The sequence below is a fragment of the Henckelia pumila genome, chromosome 2, assembly GCF_033568475.1.
Source record: "Henckelia pumila isolate YLH828 chromosome 2, ASM3356847v2, whole genome shotgun sequence".
NCBI lineage: Eukaryota > Viridiplantae > Streptophyta > Magnoliopsida > Lamiales > Gesneriaceae > Henckelia > Henckelia pumila.
In genome coordinates this window covers 141,265,739-141,285,240 of record NC_133121.1, presented here as the reverse complement: position 1 = coordinate 141,285,240, position 19,502 = coordinate 141,265,739, and the positions used below count along the sequence as shown (strand labels likewise).

The following is a 19,502-nucleotide window of genomic DNA, read 5'->3' as shown; positions in this document are numbered from 1 at the left end:
AATAAAATTAAAAATGTTTGAAAAATATTTTATAATTAGATCCTAATAAATATTGTGTATTATTATTTAATGCAAATTATGTAATGCATTTTAAAAAATTTAGATTTTGGTTCAAAAATCTATAATCCTAAATTGAAAAGTAATATGCATGAAATTATCATTTTTAATTTAATATTTTGGTACTTTTAGATATTTAAATCTCGTTTATGAATGCATTTTTAATTGAGAAGTTGGAAACAAGAAGAAAATTTAATAAAATAATGATAACAAGATAAAATAATAATATTTTTTAGAAAATAATTATATAATCATAATAAGCTAAAAATTAAAAATAAAATTAATAAAATGAAAAGGGTTTGCTAAATATTTATAATTAGATTTTAATAAAAATTATGTATTATGGGTTGAATAGATTTAAAAATTATTTTCACAGGGGTCAAATATGCATTTTTAATATTTCACAGAGGTATTTGGTGCAAAAAAATATCAAAATATTTGCCCAGTCGCATGAGGGGCGCGTGCGTAATAATCACTCATATGAGGGGGCGAGTGTGATAATTTTTTAAAAGGCTAGGGTTGAAGATTTCTATTAAAATTTCACAGGGGAGAAGTGTGCATTTTCAATATTTTACAGGGATGTTTGGTGCAAATAACTCTATATTTATATGTGTATGTATATATATACATATATGAAATTAAAATGAATTTTTGAATTTGTAAAAAAAAAAATTATTTACATCGAAAGTAACTGTAAGATAGAAAATTTATACTTCATTTATCAAATATATATATATATATGTAAAAAACTTTAAAAACCATTTGAGAAACAAATTTAACAAACAAACTTCCTATATTATTTTTTGTTTGATTCATTTAAAAATGGTTGTTCGTTTTTAAAAACTTAGTTTATAGAAATATATAGATAAATTTTTTTTAAAAAAATACTACTAAATGTAGAAATTGTACTATATATCTTGAACATTTGAAAAGTAAATGAATGTTATATAATTGAGCTGAAATATTTGAAAAGAGTTAGAGACTAATATGAAAATTCTGGGATAATACCCAACTACGTCCTCAAAGTTTCCTAACTTTCCCAAAAATATACTAACACTTTATTCGTTCCTAATTATGTCCCTTATTTAACAAATAGTTTTCTTAATATGTCCCTCAAACTAAAAATTGCCTATAATACTTTTATTCTAACAATTATTATTAATATTTCCTTTGGGCTCAAAAAATGGTATCAGAGCCTAGGTAATTTTATTCAGACTTTATATTATTAATTAAATCAGACTTTTCTTTGTTGAGGAAGAGATTTTCAACAAACCATGGATTCAAACGAGAGTTTAAACCAGAAGGGTTTCATTTATATGAAATCTCATAAACAAGTGAATCTATTTAAAATAGATTCTTTACAAAAGAGAATTAGGTCTTTTATACTCTCTGAAGAGATTAAGAAATATGATTTTTAATTCTCAATTTTTAGAGATCACACCAGATTCCTTTAAACTCTCCGGAGATCTTAGAAAAATTCAAAAGACGGTACAATATTAAAGCAATCAGCTGTATGAAATACCTCGGCAGATTGGAGAAATCCTTAAGAAACAAGAAGAAATTCTTGTAACTCTAAAGGATCTTCAATCCAAAATCATAAATCTAGAACACATTTCTAGTTCTAAGAAGGAAAACACAGGAGGAAGGTTACCACTCTCGTTTGGTACCGAACCTCTGTTACATCAGAAAGGTAAAACGAAAATGGTTCAAAAACCTTTAACTGATGATGAGATGATGATTAATCTTATAAAAGCAGTATCAGAGAAAAATACTATCTGATGACTACTTTAGAAAGATTAAATCTCGAGGATCTACAAGATCTTGCGGATTCGTTTGCGAATCTCAAAGTAGTAGATCTAAAAATGAATTCCCATGAAGGTGAACAACCTATAGGGAATCCCCCTAGATATGTTGTTAAAACAGAAGAACCACATAGTGAGTTTCATGTAGGAGAAAATTCACATCCAGCAGGAACTAGATCAAGAAGGAGTAAGATACCAATACATCAAACTCCTTATGGAAAAACTGTTTTAGACCCGATACATCCTTATGGGGTTATGTTAAACCTGGATGTTCTGGACTTCAAAAATAGAGAAGATCTCATAGATGACTGGACGTCAGCTATGAGAATTGCAGCAGGGACATTGGATCTCAATAAAGAAGGATTCATTAAAATTCTAGAAATGAGTCTAATGGGATCTGTTAAGATCGCATGGGAGATGATTATGCCAGAAACTAAGGAATCAATCTTAGCAGGAGAATCCCTCAGCGAGATTGGAGGAAGAATGATCACCCTATTTAAAGCACAATTCATAGGGGTAGACTATTTCAATAATCAAGATACAGAGAAAAAGAAAAGATATGCTCAAGCTCTGTATAGCCTCGAATTACATGATATCTGTTTAGTTGATGAATACATTATGTTATTCACTAAATACAGATGGAATTCGGGAGTCGAGAAAAATATAGCTATTCAGCTATTTTTCGCAAAAATGCCAAGTCCCTGGAGAGAAATGCTGATTAAAGAATACGTTCCAGGAAATCTTGATACTTTGGCAAGACGAGCCTCTTTTCTGAAAGGAAAATTGGCAGAATTGTGTCATATGGCAGCATTACAGAAGAACTACAAGAAAATAAGAGGTATAGATAAGCGTACACCTTTATGTTGCAAAGAAAATGATCTTCCAACAATCATTGGAAACAGATCACAGAGATTTAAAAGGAAGAAATTCAGAAATAATCCCTATAATAAAATAATGAGAAGTTCTTGGAAACCAAGAACATTTTGGTCCAAACAAAAGGCCAGATCTTATAGATCAGGTAGAAGAAGTGGACCTACAAAAACATCCCCAGCAACAAGCTCATCACAAAGCAGGGGAAGAACACCATCAAGAAGAACTTTCAGAAGAACTTATACAAGAGCAAGTGAAAGTTTCAAGGATTGCAACTGCTGGACATGTGGAGCAAGAAGACATATATCTACAAATTGTCCAGAAAACGAGAAAAAAGTAGTTAAACTCTTTGAAACAACAGATATGGATGATGCGGTCTTTTTTCAAGATCTAGTCCAAGTATATCAATTTGAGGATATCCCCTCAGATGAAAGCATATACAAAGAAGAGATATTGTTTAGTCAAGAAGATTTCGAGGATGAATCAGAATTAGAATCAGAATAAAGAGAAAGTGTTTCGGCATGAAACACATGAAAGTTTGGCTGGATTCTTTAGCCAAACCACGATATCTCATAATATGGTCCAAAAGATTATGAGAGAAAATCCAACGTTACAAAAGTACCAAGAATTTTCGGCAGGACAAGTAGAAAGAGTCTTAGGCAACCTAGGGCTTAGACAAAGAAGACATCATTTGATTTACAAAGTATCCAGAAGGGAAATGGCAATCCCTATGGAGTTAACAAGTAATCAAACAGAGATGCAGTTAATTCTTTTTGAAGAAGTAAGAGAGGAATTGCAGAAGCTGAAAGGTGAGGTTGCAAGAACGATGTCTTGGATTCATATTGGAGCAATCCAAATAATGATCAAGGCAACTTTTAAAGAAGGAATAGATTCACCCATAGATATCGTAGTATGTGATAAAAGAATGGGGAATATCCAAGATGTTGTTCTAGGTACGATCTCAGGAAATCTATGTGCAGGGAAAATTGTAGGAGTTATTTATCCAAGAATAGCCTACAATTTAACTGACAGAGATTTTAGTCAAGCCTTGACGTTGCACCAAAACTTCAAGGAAAAAAGATTAATGAAGGAAGGTAATAGACCATATTCTATTACTTATCAAATTTCATATACTCTTTCTAATACTCATCACTCTGAATTATTCATTAGAAATGAGTTTATTGAAATTTCAGAAATCTTTGGGAAAGTTGCTCAAGCAATATACCCGGAAAGAATCGAGTTTTCTTTAATTCAAGAAACAGACATTCAAATACAAGATAAACCGGTTCTATACAGAGACCTTAAAATAGAACCCCGAAGGTTATCTTTCCAAGGCGACCGAATGACAAGTCGATGGTTGGAAAAATCTCCAATTCAGGAAATTCCACCAGAAGAAAATGAGTTTTCAATAATAGAAAAACTTAGATCTCCAGAAGGATGGAAAGAAATCAAAATAGTATTCGAGATTACAAGTCACAGGAACCAATTTCCTTGTAACTCGATTTACTATTTAGAGCAGCAGGTAACATGAACTTACCAAGGATTAATAAATATTAGAGAATTGGAAGTTCAAATCTGTGGAATATCAGGAAAAGAAGTGGATCAGCTCATTCTTGGCCTAGAGTTTCTAGAGGACCATAAACCATGGAAACGCCTTGAAAAAGGAATAGAGTTTATGGCAAAAGAAAAGACTTGGAGAATTCAATAATAATTCTACAAGATGGAAAACCAAGAGAATTGGATAAGGGACAATCCCTTAATCAGATTCGAATTAGTAAGTCATGAACATGATTTACTAGAACGCATTGAAGAAGTGGAAAGGAGTAACCATACTCTACCTTCTGAGGCCTTAGAAAAACTAAAGGTGAATAGTCTTAATCGGATTACTGAGTTACAACACAATATGATAAAAATGGCAGGGCCATTTAGTAATCCTTTTAAAAAATGACAACAAGTCTTTTCTCCATATACATTCCGATAGGAATGTTGTATGAACAATATAAAGATGAGTACTTTGCAGCTTATATTGACTAGGGAGCAGGAATTTGTACAGCAAAAAGAGGAGTTTTCCTGAAGAATGGGAAGAAGAATTGCCAAAAATTGCTGGACGAGATTTCTCTCGAAGAATTTTAATTCTTTGCAAAGGAATAAAACAAGCAGAGATCCTTATGGGAGAAGCAGGTCAAACACTTTCGTACAAGGTAAAGACACCACCAATCTATTTCCATGATACAGGAGCTGATATCCTATTAGAAAATAACTTCTTACAAATGTTTAAGAAGTACACACAAGACAATGAATCAAGAAGACTTATGTTCACTACAATTTGTGATCATAAAATTATCGTTCAACGACTCAAGGTTGCTTTCTATCGACAATTGTCGATAATATTTCGCAGCCAGCGTGGTGATAAAGGACAATTTTTCCACCCAAAAATGAAAGATCCAAGAAGGTTTGGAGAAACCATGTTGAAAATAACAACAGAACAAGAACTCCAAACAGAGGATATGGAGTTTCTCAAGGTAACTCTTAATCACAAAGATATAGAGTTAGAAAATAAGGTATCCCTTGAAGATGTCAAAAAGAGGCTCAAAGAAAGTTACAACGAGCATTCTTTGATATGGTGGGATAGAAATCAACTCAAAGTCAGTCTTACTCTAAAAGAAGGCAAAGAGTATGAATTCTTCAGATATAAGCCTATCCCAATGAACATAACAGATCAAAGGGATATGAGAATGATTATCAAGGAACATTTGGACCTTGGTCTAATCAAAGAAGGAGTTTCACCATATAGCAGCCCAGGATTTTTGGTCAGGAATCATGGTGAAATAAAAAGAGGAAAACCTAGGTTAGTTATTAACTACCAAGGTATTAATAAAATCCTGGAGTTTGATGGGTACTTCATACCCATTAGAGAACATCTAATTAGTTGTGTACGAAATGCTAGAGTGTTCTCAAAATTTGATTGTAAGTCTGGATTTTACCAGATTCGAATGAAAGAAGGCAGTAAGAAATTCACAGCCTTCTCTACACCACAAGGACATTATATCTGGGAAGTCATGCCTATGGGATTGGCTAATGCACCCCAAATATTTCAAAGAAAGATGGATAATCTTTTTAAAGATTATTTCAACTTCATGTTTGTTTATATTGATGATATTCTTATAGCATCAAAAAATATAGATGAACATGTTAAACATTTAGAGATTTTTTCTAAAATTTGTAAACAAGAAGGACTGGTTTTATCTGAAAAGAAAGCAGTCATAGCAACAAGGAAAATTGAATTCATTGGAATTGAGATTGATGAAACTGTAATAATTCTACAACCCCATATTGTGAAAAAGGTAAAGAATTTTCCAGATAAACTCAAAGATGTAAAACAACTCCAAAGTTTTCTAGGAGTAGTTAATTTTGCAGGGATGTTCATAAACAATCTGACAATGTACAGAAAGGTGTTCAGTCCTTTGTTAAAAAAAGATGCAAGGTTTATATGGACCGATGACCATACTAAAGGGGTGAACCAATTAAATGAGATATGTAAGAATCTTCCAAAAATGGCTATACCCGTGGATGAAGATGATCTGGTGCTATTTACGGATGCTAGTGACGAATGGTGGGCAGCAGTGCTTACTAAAATCACTCCAGATGGAGAAATACCATGCAGATATTATAGCGGTCTTTTTTCATAATCTGAGGGTATGCTATTTACGGATGCTAGTGACGAATGGTGGGCAGCAGTGCTTACTAAAATCACTCCAGATGGAGAAATACCATGCAGATATTATAGCGGTCTTTTTTCATAATCTGAGGGTATCAGATGGCATATCAACGAGAAGGAATTTTATGCAGTTAAAAGGGCTTTCGAAAAATGGCCATTATTTTTACTTGCTAAAAAATTCACTTTGAAAGTTGATAACACTCAGGTAAAAGCTTTCTTAAGAAATAAGATTGAATCTAAACCTGAGAAAGCTAGGTTATTAAGATGGCAAGCTTTATGTCAAAATTATATTTTTGATATTGTTATTATTAAATCTCATGAAAATATTCTTGCAGATTTTTTAACAAGAGATGGAAGGCAGTGACGTAGATTCCATCATGAAAATGCAGAGGCATCTCAGGGAACACTTTGGGTTGCTTCAAACCGAGTTCAACCAGCTTGTCATAAGTGCTGATATGGCGGGCAGGTTACAATAAGCTGATCGGATCAAAGTATCCAATCGAATCACAGGATATATGCAAGCTCAAACTCAACTATGGGCTGCTATTCAAGGGCCAATTATGCGTGCCATAGAGAAACCATTGGTTTCTCAGAAACAAGAAATGTTAAAACCATTGGTTTTACAAGAACAAAAAATACAGCCACCGGTTATAAATCAAGAAACAAGCGCTAATCTATCATCATCTTTTGATGAGCTAGACAAAGCAACAATCGATGAGGATAACTCATCAAGTCAACCATCCGCCTCTGGGGTAAAAGAGGAAGAGATCAATCTTAGGCCCAACACTGACAAGGGTAAATCTAAGATTGATACTAACCCAGCTGTCATTTCTCCATTTCAGGTTTATCAACAAAGATGGGAGAAATTAAGTACAAGAAGTGAAATCAACCCAATCACTTGCAGGGTTGATGTTGCAGGAATATATCCAAGGGTTTGGCTAAAAAACAATGTCAATCCTAAGGATGTAAAGCTATGGTATGAATTTGGGGCTTTAGCCTCAGTTTATACAACTTCACCAGGCTTTCAGAAAATATCACAGCTACCAAAATGGATTCAGGAAGCAGTCCAAGAAACATGGGCAAATAATGATCATTTGTCCAGAGGAGATGTGCTCGAGCTATACTTCTTTAGTGCAGCTCCAGAACCAACAGGGAAAGGATCATATGAGCCCTTTCATTTCATCAAGCTAAGGAGACCTGACATAAATAATCAAAAATTTATCAAGGATCCTATATCTGAAGAAATACCATTGGTGTCCACTTTTGGAGAAAATGAAATCTCAACCAGAAGGGCATGAGGTATTTGGGTTTGTCTCACCGAGATGGACAAAGTCAAGTTTTCGTTCAAATTTTATCATAATTCTGTGAATGGATCATTCCTGTTAAACACAATGACAGGAAAAACTACGGCTTTTGCAGAAGAACTCTTCGAAAAGAAGAGGAACTTTTTGTGGAACAACAAGCTGCCGGGGAGTAAAGAAACTCGCCGAAAATTCTGTAACATGGCTCACATCGGAACATGGTCAGAGAATATCTGCCCAGAATGTCCAAACCAGAAGGAGCCAGAATTCGGAAAAACCTTCAAACCCCGAACGGATCGAAAGGATTTTTCCGAGACAAGCAAAGGTGGACAGGAACCACCAAAACCGCATTTTCCCAGAGGCCCACTGCAAAAGCAAAAGATGCCCCAACAACAATAAAGAAGACATGTGAGGAGAATAAATCCAAAAGAAAAATTCAAGCATGTGACTCCTCAACTAGTAAAAGATGTCATCGGGCATGTGACTTGCCCACTAGCAAAAGATGTCATCAATAATGGCATCAAGAATCCAAGACAGCTGTAAGATTCCCTGAAATTTCTCGGTGAAACGAGTGGAACTTCAGCTATAAATACAGGCTCTTAAGAAAGCTGAAGACATCGATCATTCCTTTCAGTTTTCTTACAAATAAAACATTGTAATATTTCTCTTTCTAAGTTTATATTAAGTTTTACTTTTATGTATTTCATGAACAAGGCTACTATGAGTAGCTAAACTAGTTATCTCCTCCTCTTCAAAGGAGGTTGATTTATGTAATAATATGTTATCTGAATAAATTTTCTAAGTCTCTTGTTCATCCATTCTCATATTTTATAATTAATTTTATATACCATACGTCTTAAGGTAGAAAACGAATTAAGGCTGTGTTGGGTGTCGTTGAAGGAGCTTGTGCAGAAACCATCTGTTGCGACTGCGTGGTTGAGTGTGAGGAGCACTTCGTAAAACTCGACAGGTATGACCCAACGACACTATGGTCAAAGAGGTATTTAATTTTATTTAATCTTACGAAAGCATGATGGGCTTATGCACTATTTTAATTAAATAAGAAAATAAAGGGTAGAATGAGCATTATTTAAAAATACAAGAAACTGTTTAATGAATCAGTGAATCAGTTATATATTTGGAACATGAAAAATGAGAGGGATATAATACGGAAAATGAAAAAGATATAAGGACATATTTAAGAATTATCCCGAAAATTCTTGAGATAAGAAAAGTTATTATGTCTCAAATTCGAATAAAAGACAGTTTTTTTTTTCAAAAAAATGCAATGATATTCTATTTTCCGAAAAATCCAAACACATTTTCTAAAATTCAAAGAAACGTCAAATCAATTTTTGAAGGAAAATAAAACACGGCTTCAAAATACTTCGAAAGTTAATTACTTTTGAAGTTTTTGAAATTACATTAAAGAAAGTAAAAAAAAAAAAAAAAAAAAAAGAAGAAGAAGAAGAAGAAGTCAAATCATCAGTCTCATTTTTAACATCTCGCGAATTAAGAAGTTTGTAAAATTAGTTACAAGTTCTTACATTAATCTCAGCAGCCCACCTGCAGGACGAAGAATTTGACTTATTATGTACAATGTTAATTAATTAAAAAATTTTAAAGAGGGTTATATATGGATATTAATGTATTATTCGTCTCATTAAGTGCCCTCACTAATCATTGCGAGTAAGGACTTATTAGCTCCAATTCGGGCTAGTTTCATAGGTTAAAATTAAATAATTAATAACCAAATTCAATCCATTTGTTCGAGAAAGTGATTGACACCTAAAAAGGTCATAAAAGGAATCTTTATATAATTAGTTCAAGTTTAATTATAATTTATTCACTAATATTAGTAATTTTCAATTATAGAAGAGTATAAACTATAAAATATTGGAAGACTAGTTGTGAAATTTTTATTTTTAATATGAATCATATATGCATTTTTTTTAAAAAAAAAAAGAAAAAGAGATGAAGGAAAATGTTTGGATTTTTTTAAATCCAAACAGACAACGCCTGTGTTTCTACTTCCTGATATATTTTAATTTATTACCCAATTTCCTTTTTATTTTTCCTTTCTCAAAATTAGATCATACTTGCAAAAAAAAAATGATTAAGTCATAAAACACAATTAAATAGCATAATTTAGTTTTTAAGATTATAACGTACCATCCTTATTTTTAATAAAAGACTACGCACACTTAATAAAATAGTAAAGATTATTATAATAAATTGCTAACATCTATATATGTATCTTGAAATAAATTCGAAAAATCATTCTGAATAACAAATAAGAGTCATCTCATATAAATTTTTTTTAATAGTATAAGTACAAGTAATCAATTATAACAATGTAATGAAACTGCCCGCACAACCGACGAGACTTGAGCATTGACCCGAGACTTGCTTATCTCAGGCAAACAAACTACTTAAATCTACCTAAATAAATTAGGAAACTACTCGCAATCAGCGGGAATCGAATTGGTCTCAGGGCTTAACCCTTAGCCAATGTTCTAAAAAGCTCTTCTAAGCGACGCTTAATCTCATTTAAGCTTTAATACGCTTAACCTCGATTAAGCGAAGATTTCATTTGTTTTTTAATATGAAAATAATTTTATAAATGTGTATATTATTTATAGTTTATAACTTGAATTATCTATTAAATCTTAAATTTATGCTTAATCTAATATTTTATTTAATATTTATCTTAAAATAATAAAAATTATAATAAAAATTGAAAATATTTTTTCACGCTTAAGCTCGTTTTAAGCTCACTTAAACTTGAAAAACTTGACATTCATGTTTCAACGCGCTTCACTTTTTTTAAAACATTGCTCTTAGCCATTGAGCTAAGGGCTCATTGGCCATTTCATATAATTTCTTAGTTTCACTTGACATCGTCAAAAATAAAAAAAATGAAAAAAAATCAGATAAATCTTGTATGTTCTTTTTGGAAACCGGAAGAAAACAAGAAAAAAATGACAACTCGTCGTCACTCATCAAATACATAGAATGAAATATTATAATATCATTTTCCATTAAAGTAATATATATATATATATATATATATATATATATATATATCTTTGTAACAAATTTAATATTATTAATATATATGCACACACACACACACTTATGTATATATATGTGTATCTAGATAAAGAGATGTAGCTACGTGTCGACACATGAAAGAGGACGTTTTCAATGAAATGTTGGATTTTGATTGCATATATATATATAATTATTTAATAATACCACATGTAAAAAAGAAAAAAAAAAAAAAAAAGAAAAAAAGGTCGTGAGAGAAATCAAGAACATATGTGGAAAATGAAAGTGATTTGGACTGCATGTCGCCGCTGGATTATTACAGCTTTTGTTACGTACGCCGCAAGAGTTGGGTGCTTTGTCTAGAACATCCACGCACGTGCGAAGAAAGACTCGATAGCCCATAATTGAATTGATCTTTTCTTTTGCGTACGCCTAAGGTTAGGATAACGAACAAAAACATCGATTTTTTGGGATATTGTACCAAAATTTTTTCGATATATATACATTTTTTTTGGTATATCAAAATTTTTTCAATGTCTATACGATATTAATATGGATTTTTTTTTACCAAAATTTCAAAATTTTGATATCGATATCAGTATAAATTTTTTTCATACCAAATTTTTTAATACGGTATACCGAAAATCCAATCCTACACACGCCTTACTTATGCTCCAGCTTATTAGTCGTTCCCCATATGGGACCAGGTCTACATGTCTTCATTTCAATGAAAATACACCACAATTCTATAAACAGCTTGAAACAATCAAGCGCCCAAAATTGATTTCCCCGCTCCGAATCAAATACTTCGAGGTGGTGTAAATGAAGTTTTGGTCGAGTATTGTTTGAGTCAATGATGATCATTAGGTCTACGTCTATCGTTGAAATGAGAGATTTCGTTAGCATTTTGTTAACCTAAAGTTCAATGGTATTTTTTAATGCGTGAGAAGAAAATAATATAAGATTAATGTTAAAAGTACATTCAATATGGTTTAAATCAATTATATGGTGAAATTATGAGATAATGTATTTAATGTATCATTAGATTTAAATAAATAAAAATTTGTGCATTGAATATTGTGATGTAATAATTGATATACATGTGGCATCGCTTTGTAAGATAAATGTTATTAGTATTGAATATTATGTCGAGACACCAGAAAAAATGAGAAATTTTATAAAGAAGGTTTTTCATCCACATAATAGCTGAGAATTATAGAGGTTAGAGCCCAATCGCAACCAAAACATGGTTCTTTCTTGTATATATACTAGTACTAGTATTAAAAAGAACTTCAGTTATTTTTTTAAAGGGTTCCAACATAAACTCAGTTGAAAATATGGACCCAAAAAAAAAAAAAAAAAAAAAAAGAACTATGCAATTCATCTTTAAGATTATAATTTACCATCTCTATTTTTAATATATTGCTTAAATAAATTTTACCATTATTCTCAATTCTTTTTTTATACAATGGTGATGGAGAATTACCTAGCTTCTACTAGAAGTGTCAAAACAGGCTAGTGGAACGGATCGATCCATAACCAGTTGTAACCCACCATTAGGTGAGAGAGGACAGTTCGACCATATTTTAGGTGGATTGAGAAAACGCCAACCAATTCACCTATTTTAGGTGGCGGAGCGAGCCAATTCCAATGGGCCAACGTATAATTTGGCGGGTTGAGAAATTTTCAACGCAACTCATCTATTTTGTATAACGGAGCGGATCAACCCGACGGACTTAGCTCATTTTGACACCTCTAACTTCTATCCACAAACGTGATATTTAAAATCAAAAACCCCATGAGACTTGAGACATTATTTTTGCCACTAGATCAAAAATTCGTTGGCAACACGACATTCTCAATTCATATCAGTCACTGTTTTGCATTTAATTAACAATGTCGACTAGAAAAAAATAATCAAATATATATATGGAAGAAAATGTTATATATCATATCTAAGCTAGCACAATAAAAAAAAAAAATCCCGCCCACAGGGGCATAGGCGAGTTGATAAGGCCTGAGGTAACGTGGGAAAAAATTTTCCAGCGTTGCGGGTTCGATCCTCGTGTGGAGCATATTTCTTGCTGAAATATTGTGGGGAGTATGCTCTGGGGATTGGGCCATGTGCTCCCTCCTTCAGGTCCCTGCCGCTCGTGCACATCCCTCGATTTACCCTCCGCATGAGCCAATGGGCCTCTGACTCATGTGAAATGGGGTCCCCTTCGGGGTCAACCCTTTTAAAATAAAAATCCCAATCCTAATTTTAACGTCAAATATTGAAATTCATTTTTCTCGCACGTTAATTTTGTGAAAAAGTTAAATATCATAAATGTTACTGTAAAAATCGAAATCGAAATTTTAATGTCGACTGAAAATGTCTGTCGTGTGGGGATACATCGGCTAATACTTCCCCACACGCTTCTCCAAAATTACGAAAAAGTACAGTCGATCCGTATAAAAGAAAAGCCCCCACTCTCAATCCATCTCACACAACTCGTCTTTAATTTCTATGATCCTCAGTTTCTCTCTAATCCATCTTTGTTTATTTTCTCTTTCGCAGTACTAATGGCTTTCGAATCTCCTTTACAGTTGATTCTGGGCTTCGTCTTCTTCACCTTCAGCGCCGTTTTCTTTGTTTTCTCGGTGTTCGGTTTCGTTTTGAGGCTGAAACCATGGTGTGGCTGTGAAATTTGCCAGAGCTTCCTCACTTCCAGCTGGTCTTTGCAGTTCGATAATCTCTGCGATTGGTACTCTCATCTCCTCGCCAATTCTCCGACAGGAACAATTCACGTTCATGTCCTGAACAATGTGATCACCGCTAATGCCGACAACGTGGAGCATATGCTGAAAACGAAGTTCCACAATTACCCGAAAGGGAAACCCTTTTCGACCATACTGGGGGATCTTTTGGGCAGAGGGATTTTCAACGTCGATGGCGATTTGTGGAAGTTTCAGAGGAAAATGGCCAGTCTTGAACTGGGCAGCTTTTCCGTAAGATCGTACGCTTTCCAGATTGTCACTTCTGAAATCCAGTCCAAGCTCATTCCTTTGATGTCTCATCAAGCAAGAAACGACAGTAGTACTCATGATTTACTCGATTTGCAAGATGTTTTCCGACGATTTTCATTCGACACCATTTGTAGATTCTCTTTCGGGTTGGATCTTGGTTGCTTGAATTTACCTCTACCCATCTCGGAATTCGAGTCGGCCTTCGATCTTGCGACGAGGCTCTCGGCGGAAAGGGCCATCACCGCATCTCCGATTGTTTGGAAAATCAAGAGGTTTTTCAATTTGGGGAAGGAGAAGCAGCTCAAACAGGCCATTAAATCAGTCAACGACCTGGCAAGAGAGGTGATAAAGCATAAAAGAAACCACCAAGAAACCTCGTCGAACGATGATCTTCTGTCCCGATTCATGGCTAACATTGATGACGACGATTTTCTCCGCGACATAGTCGTGAGCTTTCTCATAGCAGGACGCGACACGGTGGCATCGTCTTTAACCAGTTTCTTCTGGCTATTGAGCAAGAACCCGAGCGTGATCCAATCCATAATCCAAGAATCAGACAGGATAATGGGGTCGGCCGCAGCTCGAAAATGCCCCAGTTTCAATCAGTTGCGAGAAATGCATTACTTGCAGGCGGCGGTGCACGAGAGCTTGCGGCTATTTCCGCCGGTACAATTCGACTCCAAGTTTTCCGAGGCGGATGACGTTCTGCCAGACGGGACGATGGTCTCGGGAGGCGCTCGGGTAACTTACCACCCCTATGCAATGGGGAGAATGGAGAGAATCTGGGGCCATGATTTCGCTGAATTCAAGCCCGAAAGATGGCTGGAGAATGGGGTTTTCAAGCAGGCGAATCCCTTCAAGTATCCCGTTTTCCAGGCCGGGCCAAGGGTTTGTTTGGGCAAGGAGATAGCTCTAGTAGAGATGAAAACAGTGGCTTTGTCTTTGATCAGGAAGTTTGATATCCAAGTAGCTACGGCGGATCGGGCTCTGAAATTCGGGCCGGGCATCACGGCCACGGTCAGAGGAGGATTACCCGTCATAGTTCGGGAAAGATATTATAATTAACACTTGTATATGGTGAATTGCACATATTTTGTATGTATGTATGTATTCATTTATTTGGCCGATCGAGCCAGATCAATTCCAGGGAAAAATACATATTCCAAATATTAACCTGTAATTTCACGCCTGGTCGAAAAAAGAGATGTGTATGTTCATTGAATCCGCCAAAAAAAAATGTTGAAATTGACCTCAAAATGTGTCCAAAATGATGGAGTAGGTGAACTTTTAGCCATAAGTCAGGAGTTTGATTCCTCCCGCCAATACCTTTTTGGACTAGTCTGTCACAAAGAGCTTGTCTAGTGTTGTTTACCTGACTAGCGTATTTTGCAGGCTATTGCGTTAGTTCGGGGTTTTACCCAGAACGTACCAAAAGATAGCGGCTGCGGGTTCTCATGTCACAAAAAAATGTTGAAATTTAATGTACAGTTCTACATCATAACTATGATGGAGTCTTCAGTCTTCTCGTGTGTTCGTTGAACTAAAGAACTAAAGTAGTGTTTTGTAGAGCTTCTAAGAAGCACTTTTCAGCTTTTTTTAACAAAGTTTTGAAAGCACTTTTCAGCTTTTTTTAAACATTATTTTGAAAATATTGTTAAGAAAAAGTTAAAAAATATTTCTTAAAAGCTCTACAAAATACTACCTAATTAAAGAACGTCATTCATGACTTTTCAATAAATCTAGATCCTTTCTGTTGCCACAAACTTCAACCGACGACACTTTAATTTCACCAAAAAAAAAACCATTCAATTTGGTGTGTTGGATTTTAAATTCAATTATAATAAACATTTTCGTTCGTCAGGCGAAAAATCAATATTGTATTTTGCCGTAATAGCTGTGAATAAAAAATAAGCATTTTGCTAATTTTTTTAACTGGATAAATTCAATCTTGTTTCACTTAACCTGTCGACCGGTTGAATCAAGAATCGGGAGGGTGATCAAACATTAGAGCATGCATGAGATAGAAAATAAAAGGTCTTGAATTCATTCCCACTAGGAAAAAAGAAATATTTAATTTGAGAGACAACTTTGAAAAATCAAAGTTATATTGTTGTGCTTTTCTTTTCTTTTGTTTTATTTTTTTCTTTTTTTGGATAAAACGTCGTTCAATAAATTATGCATTCAACGATAAATAAATGAAATATTATAGAAATCATGAAATGATAAAATAAAACCCACTAGGCGAAAAATTAGTTAAGGAACTATTGACGGATTCTGCGTGTGTGGATATTATTCATTCATTGTTGGTCTCATACTCTCATTGACTCAAAACATGCGCTCAATAATTTTGACGGGTTATTCGTGTATTATGAAATTTGGGTGTTGAACGAAAAAAATTCAAATAATTGTTAGTTTTTAATATGAAAAATCAAATGCTCTCGTATACGTTTGATAGTTTGAAACATATAAAAAAAAATCATTATAACTATTTGAGCATTCTTCACTTTTGAAATCATTTTTAAAACTTGCTTATTAATCGATATGATCGGAATAAAATAGAGCCATTTGAAAATGAAATTTATTGATTCCCTCAAATTTATAAATAAATTATAATTGGCCGATGGTGGAGTTGGGGACTAGAGCAGTATATATACGTGCAGATGTTTTGTCCTCTTCATCTCATCTTATCTTATCTTAAAACATAATATCATAAATAGTTTAATTTGAATCTCTGGTTTATATTTATAGATACACTAGCAACCGTAATATGTGATTTTCACGTGCTCGACAATTCAATTATTTGAGAAAAAATGTAAAAAAATTATAATAGATAAAAAAAAGGGGAATTTCATATATTAACCTTGTGAAATCTCGGGTTTGCTGATAACCCCCTATGAAAGTTTTTTAAGCTCATAACCCCCTGTGATTCTAGATATGTATCATGCACACCCTTTTAAGCTAAAAATAACGAAAAAATGACGAAAATACCCCTACTTAAAAAATGAAAATATTAATAAAAAGTAATTATCTATAATTTTCATAGTTATTTAACTAAAATTTTATTATTTTATTCAATTAAATATAAAATTATAAAAAAACATTAATTTAATCATTTTTTAAGTAGGGGTATTTTCGTCATTTTTAGCTGTAAAAGTTTGCTTGCTACATATCTAGAATCTCATGGGGTTATCAGCTTAAAAAACTTTTATAGGGGGTTATCAGCAAATCCGGAATTTTACAAGGGTAATATATGCAATTTTCCCATAAAAAAATATGTGAGTTTTTAAAAAGTAAAAAGAATTTGTAAAAATGTATTTGAATAAATTAATAAAAATGGATAATGAAATTTGAAAAATAATATAAATAAAAATATAAGATAATGATGTTATAGAAAAATGAATATATACATTAGTAATTATACACCAAAAACAATTAGTATAAAGAACTTATCAATTATAATATATAATACAGATATACAGTATAATGTGATATAGCATAATTAAATCCATGACATTGGAAAGGGGAACACGTGCAATTGCAAACGTACATGTTTTGCATTTTTTTTCCTATTATTATCATTAACAATTATTATTAGATGCGTATTCCTGGGATGATACCAGTACCGCCCCATGTTTCTCGACTCTCGTAATACCATCCGCCTCCTAATTTAGTATAGATATTCAAGACATAATATAAAATTATTATTATTTAATAGATATATGTGTTATTTATTATTATTTTATATTTATATTTATATTAAATATATGTGTTGGGTTCATTTGCAACAAGAAGAATAATCGTGTCAATTTGCAACAAGAAGAATAATCGTGTCATAATTTACTCCCCGTCACCGACTCACCTAACTGGCTAACTATAGTGGTATTTTTAGCAAGGTCTTAATTTAATTGTTTTAGGAATTAGAATATATAAACTAAGATGGACTAGCTACTGCCTACTTCTCACCTGTAAGTATCCACAGCTCATATTTAATCATATAAAGATCATCATCTGAGTTTAATCAATAATGTTATCTCCATCGATTAAAACAAATACTAACATTAAAACTTTTATTATAAACACTACTCAAGTTCATTTTCATTGAATTTTATGACCCAGCAAAAAAAAAAAAGAAAAGAAGAAGAACTTCTCTATCCCGGAGTTATTATATTAATTGTACAGAGAACTGGTCACTAGTCTATTTAATTAATTGGGTGACTAATCATGCATGCAGACAGTATATATGTCAAAGGCAAATTATCAATATTATTATTATCATTATCATATATAAAAAATATATTGATACTATTATAATAACGAATGCACGTCTTGTTGACTTCACGAAGAGTACTTAATCGTTGTCAACTTAACTATACATAATGACTTTGATTATTATTATAAACCAAATATTAAAATAAGAGTTGAAGTTATTATTATAATAATAATAATAATAATAATAATAATAATAATAATAATAATAATAATAATAATAATAAGAGTTGAAGTCTGTGCAGGCAGCAAACATCCCGGGGCGGGTTCCAAGTGCTGAGATCGCGACCGTTAATAATAATATAACATAATTTATATGTTTAAATAGGACAAATTAATTAAGTCACACATTGGTTTAATATCTCATCCACAAATGACAAACCGCCCAAATGTCATTTCTCTTGTATGTATTTTGCAATTTTATATTGTTGATTGATGGAGTAAAATAGTTGTTTTTTGTGCATACTTCATACTTGTTAGATCCAAGATCTTTCGTCCGATCAAAATTGAAATCAAAATCGAATTAATCTCATCAAGAGTAAACAATACTCTTTGTACTCGTCTGACTGCATTGAAACTTATTCGGTACCAGTTCCATTAATTCACTTATCTTCTTCTTATTCACTCTTTCTGTTCTCAGGTGTTAGCAGTGCACGAATTCAAATTCGAATATTATTAACGAGATTCAAAAATCTCTACTAACACTGAAAATTCAATATTATTTCTGAATTCAAAATTTTACTCTTAGTCCATCAATAGAATTTTACCGCAAAAATTTCTTAAATTCCCGAACAATCATCACAAAATCCAAAGAGCAAAAGATAAATTTGATATCACTGATTCATGGGTGAATCCTATCAATTGTTTCTAAAATATCTGAATGTTCTTTAAAAACCCAAATTCGATAAATACTCATCGATGCGCTGTGTTGTCGATCGAGTTGTATACATATCATATGTGCTGAATAATGTGCATGTTTACGTACGCTAATTGACTCGTTACAAAAAGAGGAGTGTCTATCTTGCTCTGAAGTTGATTATTCAAAAGTTTATAGTTTATTCGAATTATGTTACATTTGCATTGAATGTTATTCATTGGTTATACGTTGCATTTGAAATTATAAAATTATTTTAAATGATTTTTTAAAGAGCTTTTTGAAATAAAATATAAGAATATATAATTTTGAAATTTCAAACAAATGTACCTGTTGTACGTAAAACATTTTGCTAGCGGTTCGTTATCATGAACTAGTTCACGAGTCACGACCACTTGTTTTTCCAATTCTAGCTATTATTAAATTTGATAACCTTTCATGTAAGATTGATTGCAAATTAAAAACCAGAGTTATTTATATTATTTTGGGAACAATTTTTTTTGTTGGGTTCCTATATATACTTATCTTTTTTGTGATTTAATTACTTATGTTGT

General features: G+C 32.7%; 1 protein-coding gene across 1 annotated transcript; it reads left to right on the top strand.

Moving 5' to 3' along the window:
* Window positions 1-13,280: 13,280 nt before the first annotated feature.
* LOC140881586 (cytochrome P450 94C1) lies at window positions 13,281-14,977 on the top strand. Its single transcript, XM_073287007.1, has one exon. It carries the CDS (start codon window positions 13,365-13,367, stop codon window positions 14,871-14,873), a length of 1,509 nt encoding a protein of 502 aa, XP_073143108.1. The 5' UTR covers window positions 13,281-13,364; the 3' UTR covers window positions 14,874-14,977.
* Window positions 14,978-19,502: the final 4,525 nt, after the last annotated feature.

Coding starts and splice junctions, on each gene's coding strand:
- LOC140881586 (XM_073287007.1), top strand. CDS start 13,365: ATGGCTTTCGAATCTCCTTTACAGTTGATTCTGGGCTTCGTCTTCTTC.